The sequence below is a fragment of the Emericellopsis cladophorae genome, assembly GCF_022114955.1.
Source record: "Emericellopsis cladophorae strain MUM 19.33 chromosome Unknown NODE_2_length_1295279_cov_118_880017, whole genome shotgun sequence".
Taxonomy (NCBI): domain Eukaryota; kingdom Fungi; phylum Ascomycota; class Sordariomycetes; order Hypocreales; family Bionectriaceae; genus Emericellopsis; species Emericellopsis cladophorae.
The window spans coordinates 537,811-552,040 of record NW_026250927.1 but is presented as its reverse complement, the minus strand read 5'-3'; the positions used below and the strand labels follow the sequence as shown (position 1 = coordinate 552,040).

General features: G+C 55.3%; 3 protein-coding genes across 3 annotated transcripts; 2 read left to right on the top strand and 1 right to left on the bottom strand.

Annotated features, from left to right (window-relative positions):
* Positions 1–563: 563 nt before the first annotated feature.
* Positions 564–1,490, bottom strand: J7T54_006925 (Replication factor A protein-like protein; the record flags this gene model as incomplete). Its single annotated transcript, XM_051508852.1, has 3 exons — positions 564–1,265; positions 1,318–1,427; positions 1,487–1,490. The coding sequence occupies 3 exons, from the start codon at positions 1,488–1,490 to the stop codon at positions 564–566; spliced, it is 816 nt and encodes a 271-aa protein (XP_051366139.1).
* Positions 1,491–2,283: 793 nt separating this feature from the next.
* Positions 2,284–5,267, top strand: J7T54_006924 (Lon protease 2; the record flags this gene model as incomplete). Its single annotated transcript, XM_051508841.1, has 4 exons — positions 2,284–2,749; positions 2,802–4,873; positions 4,938–5,107; positions 5,180–5,267. 4 exons carry the CDS (start codon positions 2,284–2,286, stop codon positions 5,265–5,267), a joined length of 2,796 nt encoding a protein of 931 aa, XP_051366138.1.
* Positions 5,268–11,638: 6,371 nt separating this feature from the next.
* On the top strand, positions 11,639–13,543 carry J7T54_006923 (uncharacterized protein; the record flags this gene model as incomplete). The annotated part of the gene is made up of 4 exons (XM_051508830.1): positions 11,639–11,716; positions 11,994–12,230; positions 12,292–12,299; positions 12,469–13,543. The coding sequence occupies 4 exons, from the start codon at positions 11,639–11,641 to the stop codon at positions 13,541–13,543; spliced, it is 1,398 nt and encodes a 465-aa protein (XP_051366137.1).
* Positions 13,544–14,230: the final 687 nt, after the last annotated feature.

The window sequence follows — 14,230 nt, the reverse complement described above, 5'->3', positions numbered from 1 at the left end:
TCTGTGGTTTCACGCAAAGTGAATCCAGTAAGTCGGTTTCTCAGCTGTTCGTTGGGCCATGGCTCGAAAACCGTGGACGAGCCTGAACAAACGAATGCACGGTGGCACGCGCACACGAGCGGGCATGTGGTCACTAGTAAGATGCCAAAATCCATGATCAAGACAGCAGAATCTCACCAGCCAGGGCTGTAGAACCGATGTGGGAGGTTGTTCACTGTCCCACGACAATGATGTTGAGGGGCAAGGGGCGTCACTGAAAGACCGAGGCAAAATCTTTGAACCACTGAGGCAGCTATTCCAAAGCCATCAAACATGTTAAAAACTTGGGCAACGCCCACCTGGTCCCGCATCTCAGAACACCGATGTCCGGCAAGCACGCAGCCCCTCCCAAGACATTGGTTTTCATAAGCATCTTGTTTGGTTCACACCATACACCAGACACATGAAGTAGGTGTGACTATCTCAAAAGGCCTGGTCTGAAGCTCCTTAACACCGTGCCCGACCTCATGTCTCATGAACAGTACTGCTTCTTCACAATGTCACATGCCCGTTCCCGTCCCGGATCAGTACTCCAAGATCGACCAAGTCTCGTCATCTACAGTCGTGTAGATCAGTCCTTGTCCCAACAACTCCTCTGCCGCCTTGAGCACGTCATTCATCGACATGCCCGTCCCACTGACCACATTGTTCAGATGCACACCCTCATTCCCGCCCGACGCAGAGTTCATGTACGTGTGCATCCGCCTCGCCGGGTTGGAGCACCCGGACAGTTTGCTGTTGGACTGTCCGCCCATGCCACCCGCGCCAGCTCCACCATCGATGAACATGCCGTCGCCATCGCCACCAGTATCGCCAGGTTGAGGCTTGGTGAAGTACAAGTGAACATATGTCGCCTCCAGCATATGGTAGTTTACCTCGTTGGGATCTGTGATGAGGCGAATCAGGTGCGCGCTGGCGTAGCGCTTCCCACTGAAACTCTTCAGCCGCCCCCACACGCGGACGTGCTGGTCCACCTCGAACCCCGGGTTGGTCGCCTCGTGCTGCTTGTCGACGTCGATAAACTTTTTAACCTCGAGCGTGCCGGTGCCATCGTCTATGCGAATCGTGATGTTGGTGGGCTGCGGGTTGATTGAGCGGACTTGGCCAACGGCTGTGATCTGGGTGACGGGCTGGCCGTCGATTTTGAAGTCGGCGCCAGCAAAGGCCTCGTCGGCTTCGAGGATCTGCTTCACCGTGACGGGTCGTAGAGACTCGTCCTGGAAGTTCTGAAGAGTCAGCTTGGCTGTTGGCACGAGACTACGGTATTTGAAGACGCACTTTTTGGCCGCCACCGCCTTGGCTGCCTTGCTGTGAACCTCCCGCAAAGAAACCGCCGGAATCGTCACCACCCTGGGCACCATAGCCCGCCTTTGAGTATCCACCGTATGCTGCTGTAGAGTTTGTCAGTATCTGCGTCCTCCACGGCCTCCATGAGGGGAGAACCTACACATGATGAGAGATGTGTGCGATGAGCGTGAATGATGTTCAGATTTGGGGAGACGCGTCGTAACGCGTTCCCGTTAAGTGCTGGCAGCAAGTACCCCGCGATCGTGGCGCCACTGGATCATCAGCCACAGCACCAGCCACATCGTATGTCGGAGCTACCTTACGTACTCGTTCCTCTCGGCCACGAACTCTAACCAACATTGAGGCACAGTCACGGTCTTCAGGTTGATGGACAAACATTCGAACTGAAAGGTGACTATCGGTCTTCATGCGGCTGATGATGAAAATCTATAGTCCCTCGGAACAGAATCACATTGTTATTACATGCAATACAGCGTGGACCAGTCGTCAAGTCCAATACACCAGAAATCACCTCTCACAGCGGTAGCATTGGAAATCACTGAATGAATGTCAGCCTCACAAATCACTGCCTTGTACAGTCTCTCTGAAGACCGGCAAATCGACAAGTCGAATGTCCAGTGACGAGGACATTCGATGAGAATCGCGATCATTCTGCGGAGTCTTGGGGATTAGCCTCGGCTGGCAGGGGTCTTCCGGCCCGGCGTGATCGGCCCCAGAACCAGGACGCATCACGGATGCAGCTGGCCTGCTCCCAACTCCCGACATCAACAAGTCATCCAAACCTCCTCTCCGTACCTCGCTGTTGTGCATCTTAACCCACAAAATCGCCAAAGCGCTCAACATTTATTCATTTCGAGTCTCCTCAGCCGCGATCCGTGTTTACTCCGAACAAGACGTCATATCACCATCGACACCAACCTCCATCCAAGACACGCAATGGTTAGACAGACTGCGAGTCTGCCCATCATCCCCCTTCCCCGAGGCAGCGTCCTGCTCCCCGGCCTCATCCAGAGAGTCACCGTCACATCGAGCCGACCCGACATCCCCGCCCTTCTCGCGCACGTATACGAACGCGCCGCAACAAAGGGGCCCGATGGTCGGATAGATGCCGTGCCCATCGCGTGCGTGCCGGTCGCATCGCCACATGTCGGCCCCAACGGGCAGCTCCTCATCAGCAATGGTGAGGAGGTCGACAGCACGCAGTTGGCGGATATCAATCCTGCCACGGCGCGCAAGTCTGACCTCTTCAACTTCGGTGTGGCGGCAAGGATAGTTGGCATCGACGGACGGGGTCAGGGCGAATTCGCTCTGCGGGTCGAGGGCACGGCTCGTATCAGGCTTGAAAGCATCACTCAGGAGCGGCCATTCTTCGAGGGCAGTGTGACGTACTTCAACGATGACAGTTCGTCCATCCACGCCCCAGGGCGGTCTTTACCATGCTAACTGGGAACCAGTTTTACCTGCCGATAAGCAGCTGCATGAGCTCTTCGCGCTCCTCAAGTCGCGGGCCCGCGAACTCGTCACAATTCTTCGAATATCATCTCTACTCCCAAGGGCAAAGGGTGGCCCTCCGTTGGCACCATCCGTTACGAAGCGTCTCGAGACCCTCATCATGCGGCGCGAGTTTAAGGAAGCCGGCCTCCTCGCGGACTTCATGGCGAATCTGGTGGAGACCACTCATGAGGAGAAGCTGGAGGTCCTGGCGGCGCTCGATGTCAAGGTGCGCATCACCAAGGTCATCGAGCTGCTGGAGCGCCAGGTTGGGGGGATCAAGAACAACTTCAAAATCACAACCTTCACCTCAGTGCCGGTGCAGATCCTCGACCGGCTCAACGAGAATCCCGCCCGCAGGCAAAACCAGTTCCCAAACATGCCAGGTGTTGGGCTGCTCCCGCCCCAAGGTCAGATGCCAGGGGGCAACGACCAGGACGGTGACCAAGAAGCGAGCGAATTGGACGAGTTGAAGCAGAAGCTGCAGAACGCCAAGCTCCCGCAGGAAGTGCAAAAGACGGTCGATCGCGAGCTCCGGCGCTTGCAGAAGATGATGCCGATGAATCAGGAGTACCAAGTGACGCGCAACTGGCTCGAGACCTTGTCCGAAATCCCATGGGCAGCGGTCACCGACGATCGACTCGATCGAGACACTCTAGCCAGAGCCCGGAAGCAACTCGACGATGACCACTATGGTCTGGACAAGGTCAAGAAGCGCCTGATTGAATATCTCGCGGTCCTCCGTCTCAAGCAGTCTATCAACGATGGCGTCAACGAAAAAATTCTGAAAGCGGAGCAAGAGGAAGGATCTGCTGTGTCCACAGAGCAGGTCGAGGAGATTGAAAACAATGCCCGAGAGCGTACTCCGGCCCCCGCTCACAACTCGCCAAAGCTTGAACTGCTCAAGTCACAGCGCATGGTCGACAAGTCGCCCATCATGCTCCTCGTGGGTCCTCCAGGAGTCGGCAAGACGAGTCTGGCCAAGTCTGTGGCGACTGCACTCGGTCGCAAATTCCATCGCATCTCACTGGGAGGCGTACGAGACGAAGCAGAGATCCGTGGTCACAGGAGGACATATGTCGCCGCCATGCCTGGCCTCATCGTCCAGGGTCTGCGCAAGGTGGGCGTTGCGAATCCGGTCTTTCTGCTCGACGAGATCGACAAGGTGGGTGTCGCGAGCGTGCATGGCGACCCGTCTGCCGCCATGCTGGAGGTGCTCGACCCCGAGCAGAACCACACTTTCCACGATCACTACGTGGGCATGCCCATCGATCTGTCCAAGATTCTTTTTATTGCTACTGCCAACTCCCTCGACACAATCCCCGCACCACTTCTGGATCGTATGGAGACCATCTACATCCCTGGCTACACGACGCTCGAGAAGCGTCACATTGCTATGCAACACCTTGTTCCCAAGCAGGTCAGAGTAAACGGGCTGGCTGAGGATCAAGTCATCTTCGATCAGGACGTCGTGTCTAAAATCATCGAGGCGTACACTCGTGAGGCAGGCGTTCGCAATCTCGAGCGTGAGATTGGCTCCGTGTGCCGCGCCAAGGCTGTGGAGTTTGCCGAGGCCAAGGATGCCGAGCAGCTCGACTCATACAGAGCCCAGCTGTCGGTCGACGATGTCGAGAACATTCTAGGAATAGAGCGTTTCGAGGAGGAGATTGCAGAGAAGACCAGCCGTCCCGGGGTGGTGACTGGGCTCGTCGCGTACAGCTCAGGTGGCAACGGCAGTATCCTCTTCATCGAAGTCGCAGACATGCCTGGGAGTGGTCGCGTGCAGCTGACTGGCAAGCTTGGCGATGTTCTCAAGGAGAGCGTCGAGGTCGCGCTGACGTGGGTCAAGGCTCACGCTTTCGAGCTTGGGCTCACCCCGGAACCGACAACGGATATCATGAAGGAACGCAGCATTCACGTCCACTGCCCCTCGGGCGCCATTCCAAAGGATGGGCCCAGCAGCGGTATCGGTCAAGCCATTGCCCTCATCTCACTGTTCTCTGGCAAGCCCGTCCCGCCGACGATGGCCATGACGGTATGATCGCTATCCATTCCATCGTCTTTTTCGATGAACATGTACTAATGTTGCCGTCGCACAGGGCGAGATTTCTCTCCGTGGCAAGGTCACAGCTGTCGGAGGCATCAAGGAGAAACTAATCGGTGCGCTACGGGCGGGTGTCAAGACTGTGTTGCTCCCTGCCCAGAACCGAAAGGACGTCAAGGACCTGCCCGCAGAGGTCAAGGATGGGCTCGTAATTCTCCATGTCAGGTGAGTTCCCTTCATACATGCACCGCGCCCATGCACTAGAGAACGTTTATCGCTGACGCGCCGCTTTCACAGCCACATTTGGGAAGCCATCCGGCTGGTCTGGCCTGACTCGCATTGGGCTGCCGACAGCAACAACGTGGGCATCGAGAGTCGTCTGTGAGATGTATATGTGTCGCGTGGCGATCTCACACGTGGACTCGTGCCATCCCCAGAAAAGAGCTTGTCACATCTGGTAAACTGGGAGGCTCTCGCGAAGAATAGTGTGTGTAGCGGTGCGGTGCGGTACGGTGTGGTGTGATGCTATGTGGTATGGAGTGGCGTGGCTCCTAGGAGGGTGAGTGCCTCCGGTCGTCTCCAAGCCAGCACGGTCATGTTCTTCTTGTCTTTGTTTCAGGCGCAGCTCATTGAACCAGAGGAATCATGTACAATCTTATTGTATCATATACAATTGCTCGCCTGGTATTGATGTGACTCTCGCTGGCAGATAGGTCCTTACGTAGTACCCTACCCTAGATCTAGTTCACAGGTAGGTACGTAACACGTACGTACTAGCAGACTGTCATGACTCAGTCTCGCATGATTAATCTTCGGATGAAACAGCGAGACCCGTGGCTGTCGCTTGCGCAAGTCAATGACGTGCACTTGGAGGGGGTGAACATTAAAGATGCATTTGCCAAGCAGTGTCTAGTCGCCGGAACTTTGAGAAGCATTGTGAAATTAGGCTTTTGCTGCCACGCAAGTCTCGACCGGCCAGGACGTCATTGGATTTGGTGGGACCAGGGAGGGCCCAGACTAGCGGGTTTGCTGCACGTAGCACCATATGCTGTACATGTTGCCGGGGGCACTGATTACCTACTCCGGTGAGAACGGTCGTCCAGACGGAAGAATGTGATGAGATGTGGTCGGGTCCTGATACATTTATGTTCGTTCCCCATTGGCTTCTACGAGGACGTGGTATCGGCATCTGTTCCCGACAAACGCGCCTACTACGGAACTGTCGCGAGACTGATAGACTGACTGGGACGCATACGAGGTCTCCGCATGTTGTCCTTCAGCAACAAGGTCATTCCCAGGTAGCAGCGGGGGTTTTGACGGTGGACACGGCGGAGAGATTGTGTGGCCCCCCCTTTCGTTAATTAATATAATTTTTCCGAGCATTTTCGATCAAACTGCAGGATTGGTCGCTGAGCTGGTTGCCGGAACGAGACATGCAGGGATCATCTGACATCAAATAGTACTAGTCGACCCGAGGCATCACATTCATGATTCGAGGGCGGCTCGTGCGTAAGTTGATGGAGGGCAGATGCTGATCAAACACTAGACCCAGCTCTGCGTATTTTTTGACAGGTGACAAGACATGTCCCCCCCCCCACCATAGTTGTCACTGCATTAGAGGTCGACACTTACAAAAACTCATCTACTGCAGACGCTAATCGCGCGGAAGATCACGTAGGGCTCCCAAGTCTTGCCATGCCCGGCACCCTCCACACAGCGTGAGTTGCAGGGCAATACCCTCCGTACTGAGCCAAGACAATGTGCACACGCCTGGGGTTCACGCGCCAATGCCATTTGATACTACAAGCAAGCAAGCAAGCACCTAATAAGGTCAAGGTGGGGAGTCTGGAAGATGGAGTCAAGCTGTGAACGCCCAGGCGACCTGTCACACGCATCTTCGACCAAAAAGGGCAAGCGACCCACGTACATGTACTCGAGGCTGGACCAGCTCAGAGGCACACTTGTCATTGACAAATGTTCATTCAAACCGAAAAGCTGGTAATTATGGCGTGGACTGATTATACGCAGTTGTCGTGTAGACTGTAGTTGCTTCTCAGAGAGGGCGGAAAATGATTCGTCACTTGCGCAGGGTAGGATCGTGCGGTTCCGAAGCAAACTACGGGGTAGTTAGACATTTCAGCATTATGGCCCCTATCAATGACTGGAGCTTCTGGGTTGAAGAACTTGAATTCATGACTGTGATGAGTAGTACGTAGGCTGTAGCACTCGCCACACCTCCCGTTTGCCTAGTCAGGCACCTGTCCTGATCCTGAGGGAGATGAGATCTGTTCGTGTGGTGTGGAGAGGTGGGATGGACCTCGTAGATCGCATGCCATGGGTCATGGATGGTGGCACATACACATTGGCATGCGACTAGGGTAGCCATGCATCAAAAACATCTTGTGACCTTGATATCTGCTTGGCTACCTTTGGAACGTCCCTTTTAATGCAGTTCAGAGCTTCAGACTTTGATTAACGGCCTCGTACCTTTAATTATGTCGTCGTCTTCGTCCGTGTCGACCACTGACAACCACCACGGTGTGCGTACGAGAATCCGAGTAGGGAATCAGCAACCCTCAGGGGATCGATCCCTAGCCTGGTACCAGACATGAACGGGCCAAGGCTACGCTCAAATCTTTTCGTGCATGCATTACCACCTGCGGACGCAGGGTGGCTTGACTATGTGATCAAAGTCCAAGGCACACGGCGAGTTCAGAAAATAAGTAGACGAGCGGTGGTGAATACACACTAGACAAGTATGAGGGCTTGAAACGTTTATGCTCTGTACAGACCAGTTGCGGAGTACCCGTGACCCGCTGGCGGGGAGCGGTTGTCATTGGACAATTTGTCGGAATGCCTGGGGCTTCTCCTTCGGATGCAGGTGTGCCCGCCGTCAGAGATCTTTGCAGTCGCAGGCTCGCAGCGAAACGGACATCTTGAACGGATCGAGTGACACATGCATGTGGCTGTCGAGTCGGCGCAGTCTCAGGTGCTGCATGCACATGAGATTCGACGCATCTTGGCCGAGTAGGAGCCTCCGCGTAATTATGGCGTGGCCGGATTGTTGAGATGAGAAGGGGTTTGGCGGCGCTTGGGGGCGGCTCGAGCCATGTCTGCCTGTGACACCGGCGGGTGGTAAGGGCCATCTTGGGCCGTGTGGGGTCGGTATCTCGCTGGCGGTTTGACAGAGAAACGTGCTGCATACCCGCTAGGATAGCGTGCTTAGCGCTATGTACAGCACACAGCTACCAGAGTAAATCCAGGTGCAGTGGTTCATCGGATCCGGTCTGTTCCGCCACGCCAGTCCCAGCCTCCAGGGTGGCTTTCCAGCCCTCGCACTTCGGCACGATTCCCACTCCGAAAGACCCACGTCGTGGCAGCCGCGGCCGGCATGAAAAAGACTTAAATACCTACTACGTAAGGACGTACTATTCGGCATCTCCGCCACATGTTGTTGAACCAAGGTAGTATTGGCGCTGCTGTACAGATTGTTAGTTCCCAGTGCGTCTGGCTCGGTTCGGAGCTTTTCGCCTTGCGGGCCAAAATACGGAGCAGGTGTCGATCTCTCAGCACGGCGAATTTTTTTGGGATGGTCTTTGGAACCTGATCAGGGTGCTTGCAGTCTTGCAGACGGCTCCAGCGCTACAACGACAAGGGTGGTCTGGACGCCACTGGACCTACCTACTAGGCTACTTGAGCACTAGGCCAAGCAAGTCCCTACCTAGCAGGCTACTAGTGGTACTACGCATGTTGTCTTGCGTAGACGGGAATGGATTGATCAAGTTGTAAGCTCATTCTTGCTCGGATGATGATGAGCGTGAACTACCTTACCGGAGCGAGACAAGCCAAGTGAAAGTCCAGTCGCTCTTGCCAACGGCGGCTGTGAAAAGTGGAGAGGCGGAAGATCACGAGACGGGGCAAAGCTCACCCGAGTTGTCGAATTCTGCACATTCCGATGCTGCCAATGTCGTGGTCGCGGACAATTATTACTAGCCCAATCGACTGGCAGACCGACCCAAAACAAGTTGCGCCCACATGTCAAGGGTCCCAAGACTGTCAAGTTTGGAGCAGCCGATCCACGGAGGGATGTCAGCTCGGCAGACGTCGTGGACAGATTACGCCAACGTCCCAGTGTGGCGGGGATCCAGTCACTTCCGCAGCCCGCACCCCCAGTCCCGGCACGCTGGCTCCTAAAAGACGGGCGGCGCTCGCGCCGTCTCCTGCAGACTGCAGTTGCCAATCGAACGCGACGGCTTGGGCAGACGGCGGAAGCACGTATGTTACGTTCTGACATGCGCGTGAGCTGCTCATCTTGCATCAGGGGAGTTGGGGCTGGCAATTCCAGTGAGACAGACAAAATCCAGAGAAACCCGAAGACGATCGGCCTTTCCGACGTCTCCTTCCAATTTCTCATGATTCTGTGTACAGCGTACTAATTAGTCTGGTCTAGTAGCCAGGAGCTAATCGCACTCAAGATGCAGACACCTCCAACACAGACTTTTAGTGGTGTTTGGCTTCGGGATCTACTAGCGCGAACGATTGTCGCCGACCACTTCTCGCACCGATACTTTACGAGGCGCCCGCCGCTGGCTGTACGTGGGAGGGTCGAGCGAGAAATTCCATGCCATCTGTTCGGAGTATACGATCTTGCACTGTTCATCCGTACCTTTGGCTCATTAATACGTAACAGCAAGACAGACGCAGATACTTCCGCATCCCGGATGCACCACCTCGGGGCGAAGGAGCACCACGTGGACTGATAGCACAGCCGCAGCCTCTTTTGGCTTGGCCGGCGTAAAGTACGTACTACAAAAGTCAATCTAGAGTTGAATGCGCCTCGGGAGCGACCCTGTGCGGCGTTCCCACCAGAGTCGCCAATGCAGTCGCTCTATTACATTTATGCCATGGCCCTTGGCTTGGTGTCAAGTTTCAACATCCGTCCGTGGCAGCTTGCAATTGCAATGATTATTAGACCATGATGGAACATACTTGTGCTAATTGATTGTTTGATACTTGTTGCTCTGCAAACATGAATGGGCCCTCCGACATCCCACACCCATCTGGCCAATCTCGCCATGCCCTCCTCACTCGGTTAGTCCACCTCCACCTATTCTGGCACGCTCTGCTCGTGCCAGAATGCTCAGAGAAGAACAAGTGGAGCCAGAATTGGGTACGTATCGGCGACCATGAAAAGTTGGGATTCTTGAATCTGACACTGACAGTGGGAAGATTTTCCAGCACCTATTAAAGCGTGAGAAGGTCTCATTCGCCACACTCGGCTGTCCATTGAGCACTGTCTCCTGTCGGACCCGCCAATCCTCGCACACTTCCACCATCCATCATACACCATACCTTTGGCGCCACGCTACGGCTACGCCATCTTCATGATCTCGCGCTCTTTGCGCACATGTTGTGGCGGCAGGTTGACATGTCTAGGACCCAAGCTAATTTGTAGATCACCAAATTCGCCCAACCTTCACGGCGCAACGTGTCGACCACCTACCTGACTGACACATCCACACCCTATCACTGACTGGAGACGGGGCTTTCAAATACGTAGTACAAGTTGTTCCTTGCTCCCTACGGCCAATAGAAAGGTCACTATCACAGCGTTCTTGTTACTTTTAAAGTACAACGACTACTACTGCAGCGTCTTGATTGGTTCACTCGCCTGTTTGCATAGGAACCTTCACAGTCGTTCCTTGATGACTTGCGTCTCCTTTCAGCTTTCATAGCTGCCCGTCAGTAGGGGATCGCAGGTGAGGGAAGGCATACCGATTCTTCTTCGGCAAGTCCCAAGCCTAGGAGAGAAACCTTCTAGCTCGATTTAGGCATGGACTGATGGCCAGGCGACCTTGTGGAGTTATCAGCCACGTGATCCTGTAACTGGGAGCACAAACTCAAGTGACAAGGGAGGCCGATAATTATTAGTTAGACAAGTCCGGCATCCATCTTGGACAGATTTGTGGGTTATCACTAGCAGCCCGTCGCCAAGGACCCCTGAACATTTACCATACCCTGGCTCGCAAGCTCCAAGCTTTATCACCACGCCCCCCCACCCCTCGACAACGCCAGCCCAGGGAGCTAGGTATTGCACAAAAACTGGCGAGCCGCCTACTTGGATCACCTATTGGCTGCGAAGAGCACCTCTTCTGCTTCCCGACAACAAAACCTATTCATCGTCATCTGCGAGACAGCCTTCCTAGCTGGTTTTCGACGTCGTGAAAGCACTTGACGCTTTCCGCTCTTACCACAGGCGTGTGCCGCATTGTGTACGAGTACTGGAACAAGAGTGCCCGCCCAGTACAACAATCGAGCCTGCAGTACCGCGTTATCAGACCAAAGTAGGTCGGATTGCAATCAGAGTACGCCAGCTCCGCCACACATGCTGTACGACTACGAGGAGAACATCGCTCTTCTGCCAGCACCACGATTCAGCAAGCTGTACTATTTCTGAGCATAGTAACACACCGGGATTCGTTGTATCTTGGGATTGTTGACCAGGACGCATTGCCGCCTTCAGGCGCGGGCCTTGCCATCAGAAGGGAGGACAAGAACCCTTGGAGTCTTGAAAGGGGACATGCATAACGATCTGACAGATCTTTGGCCGTTGCAGAGACGTCAGAATCAGGGCCAAGGCATGGTAAAGCGCAAATCAACGTTTGGATCGAGCGAACCATTCAGCAACCAGATACGACTTGCCCACGACAAGCACGTCTTTCAGTGCCAGTGACGCCGAGCACTCGAGAAACGCCGATGCCACCTGGCAGCACATTTGCCATCCTCATTGCGCCGAGGTCCCACAAGCGACTGGCCGGCAAGCCACTCCCGCTGGTCTGTCTCCCATGTCAACGTCGCCCCCCCTCCGGAGCGCAACATCAGCTGCTGAGAGCCGACCACAACAACTTGCACATTTGCCGCCACCAGCACCAGCACCCACACTAGCACCAGCACCATCCTTCTCAGCTGGCCAGAATGCCTATAGAAGACCACCATCTCAGACCCCGAGCATCGGCAGCCAGCGTTCCCGGGGCTACACGTACCACCACGCCGAGTACCAACGATCAGAGGCCCCCGAGACCAGGGAGATGTTCCAACAGCCGTACCGAAGTCCGGGCAGCTTCCCGCGTCCCGCCGCGCTCCCGCCACAGACACTGCCCAGCATGTCCCAGGCATTGCCTCGACACGCGTATCTTCCAGCGTCGACATCCCTGCCATCTTCAGGGGTTCCAATGAGCAATCCGCCACCGGCGACGGGGAGCTCAACACCTGCGTCTCCGAAATCACAGAGAAAAGCAAAGGGCCACGTTGCCTCGGCCTGTGTTCCATGCAAACGTGCACACTTAAGGTAAGCAAGCGTTCTCCGGCCGTCGCTGGTCCATGTAGACAGGAAGCTGACATTGAGACAGATGCGACGGTATGTTCTTTTCTCTACTCGATCAAACACTTGCAACTATCTTGGGTGCCTAGACACTCTCAAACACAGCACTTCTGCGAGACTTTCTACTGTTTACATATGCGGAATTGTTTGACTACCAGGAAACTGACTTTGAGTTAGCGCAGAGACCTTGCTCGAGATGCCTTAGTAACGGAAAGGAGGACACCTGTGTCGACGTCCAGCACAAGAAGCGCGGACGACCTCGGCTACGAGACGATCGCGAGACACGCTACGAAGTATCAAGAGGTCCGGCCTCGCATCATGACGCTGGCCTCACCGGACCCACCAATGCATACGCGCCCGGCAGCTCTGCGGTAGGTCCGGGCTACGATATTGCCCTCCATCATGCACAGCAACAACGACTGGCGAAGCCCGACCCGAGGGAGTCCATTCCTGCGCGGTACCGACCGCCGCTCTCCCTCGCCACGCAGGCCGAAGAGCCAGTAGCCTACCTGACACTTGGCTTGCAGTTCCTACGAGTCTCTGACCCGTTTCGAGAGGCCATGGGCGGCCTTGGGGATCGACGATCTTTGCACGACGTGGTGATGTTGGGGGACCGGGACAGGGTGCTCTCTTTGCAGGGCGACCTCATGGCCGAGCAGAAGCAGATGGAGCCGAATTATCTCCCGCCCATTTTGGATCGAGGCGAGCAGATTCTGGGGCGCCATGGGTTCAGTGCGAGGGATGTATCGGCCTTTAACCTCAACCGGCAAGAGTATTTTGGATTCGTCATTGGCGAGGGGAAATGGCGGCAGTACCCAGTGAGGCTGGGTCTGGGGAAGGAGGGATCCTACTTTTTCGTCGTTATGGCACTGGCGGTCATGTCGAGCCCACACACTCTCTCGCCTCTCGAGCGGCAGCCGGGACTCTACGGGTCGTCGATGCCCTCGCAACCACCGCCCGGCTCCATGGCCCACGACCTCCACAGACACCGCTTGAGCGAAGGCTCAACGCAACCACGTCCGATCCTCAGCTCAGCACCCCAGTTGCTGGGTGGGCAGAGCGAAGGGCTTAGTCCGATCGGTTACCCCCTCTCGACGAGCCGTCCCGAGTATACAGGGCCTCCGAGCTTCCGGTCGAGTCAAAACGATAATTTGTATCAACTACCGCCCATCCGGTCACAGCCTACTAGGGAAGATAAGACAGCATGGGTTCCCAGCCGGAGTGGCCGTGTTGACATTGGGGGTCTGATTGAGAGGCCAGAGGGGCCCAGCCGGCCATGACATTCTACATACGTGTTGGCCAGCTGTCGCCCACACTAGGCGAACTGGATTTTCTTCTTCCAAAAGCATCGGTTGAAATGTTTCACAGATAATGGGGCGTTAGGCGGATCCTCCCTCATAGTACCAAATTTGTACATTCGGAGTGAAGTGGGCGAAAGCAGGGCTGGCCAGCTTTTGAGACTGCCCTATATTTTGCCATGGACAATCTTTCCTGCTCTTTTGATCATCTTGCAGAGACATGACAGATCCATCACAGTGAGCGTCTCTCACCGGGCGGGGAGCACTATCTGTGCTAGAGCATCGTCTTTGTGGACGCGGCCTGTTGGACCGACCCCTGGCAGCGGCATCTCGCAGGGTAGAAAAACCACTAGGGTGAGCGGCCGACTCCAATGCAGCCCAATGCACGACCTCTTGCAGATTGTGGACAAGCCGGTCGAATCATTGACGTGCATCGAAGGACGGGGGACAGAACTCGTCAGACGGTGAACTGAACGGTGTCAGTGTGGCTAGGTAGATCCAGCATCCCACGGCATATACATGCACGATTCGAACTTTGGAAACTACGTCACGCGATCGGGTTAAGGGAGTTGTACTAGCTGAAATCTACCATTGAAGAATGTTCTACGCGTGCGCCAGAAGATAGATGCATGGTTTACGTGGAAGCGGACTGGAACCTCGGGGCGGATG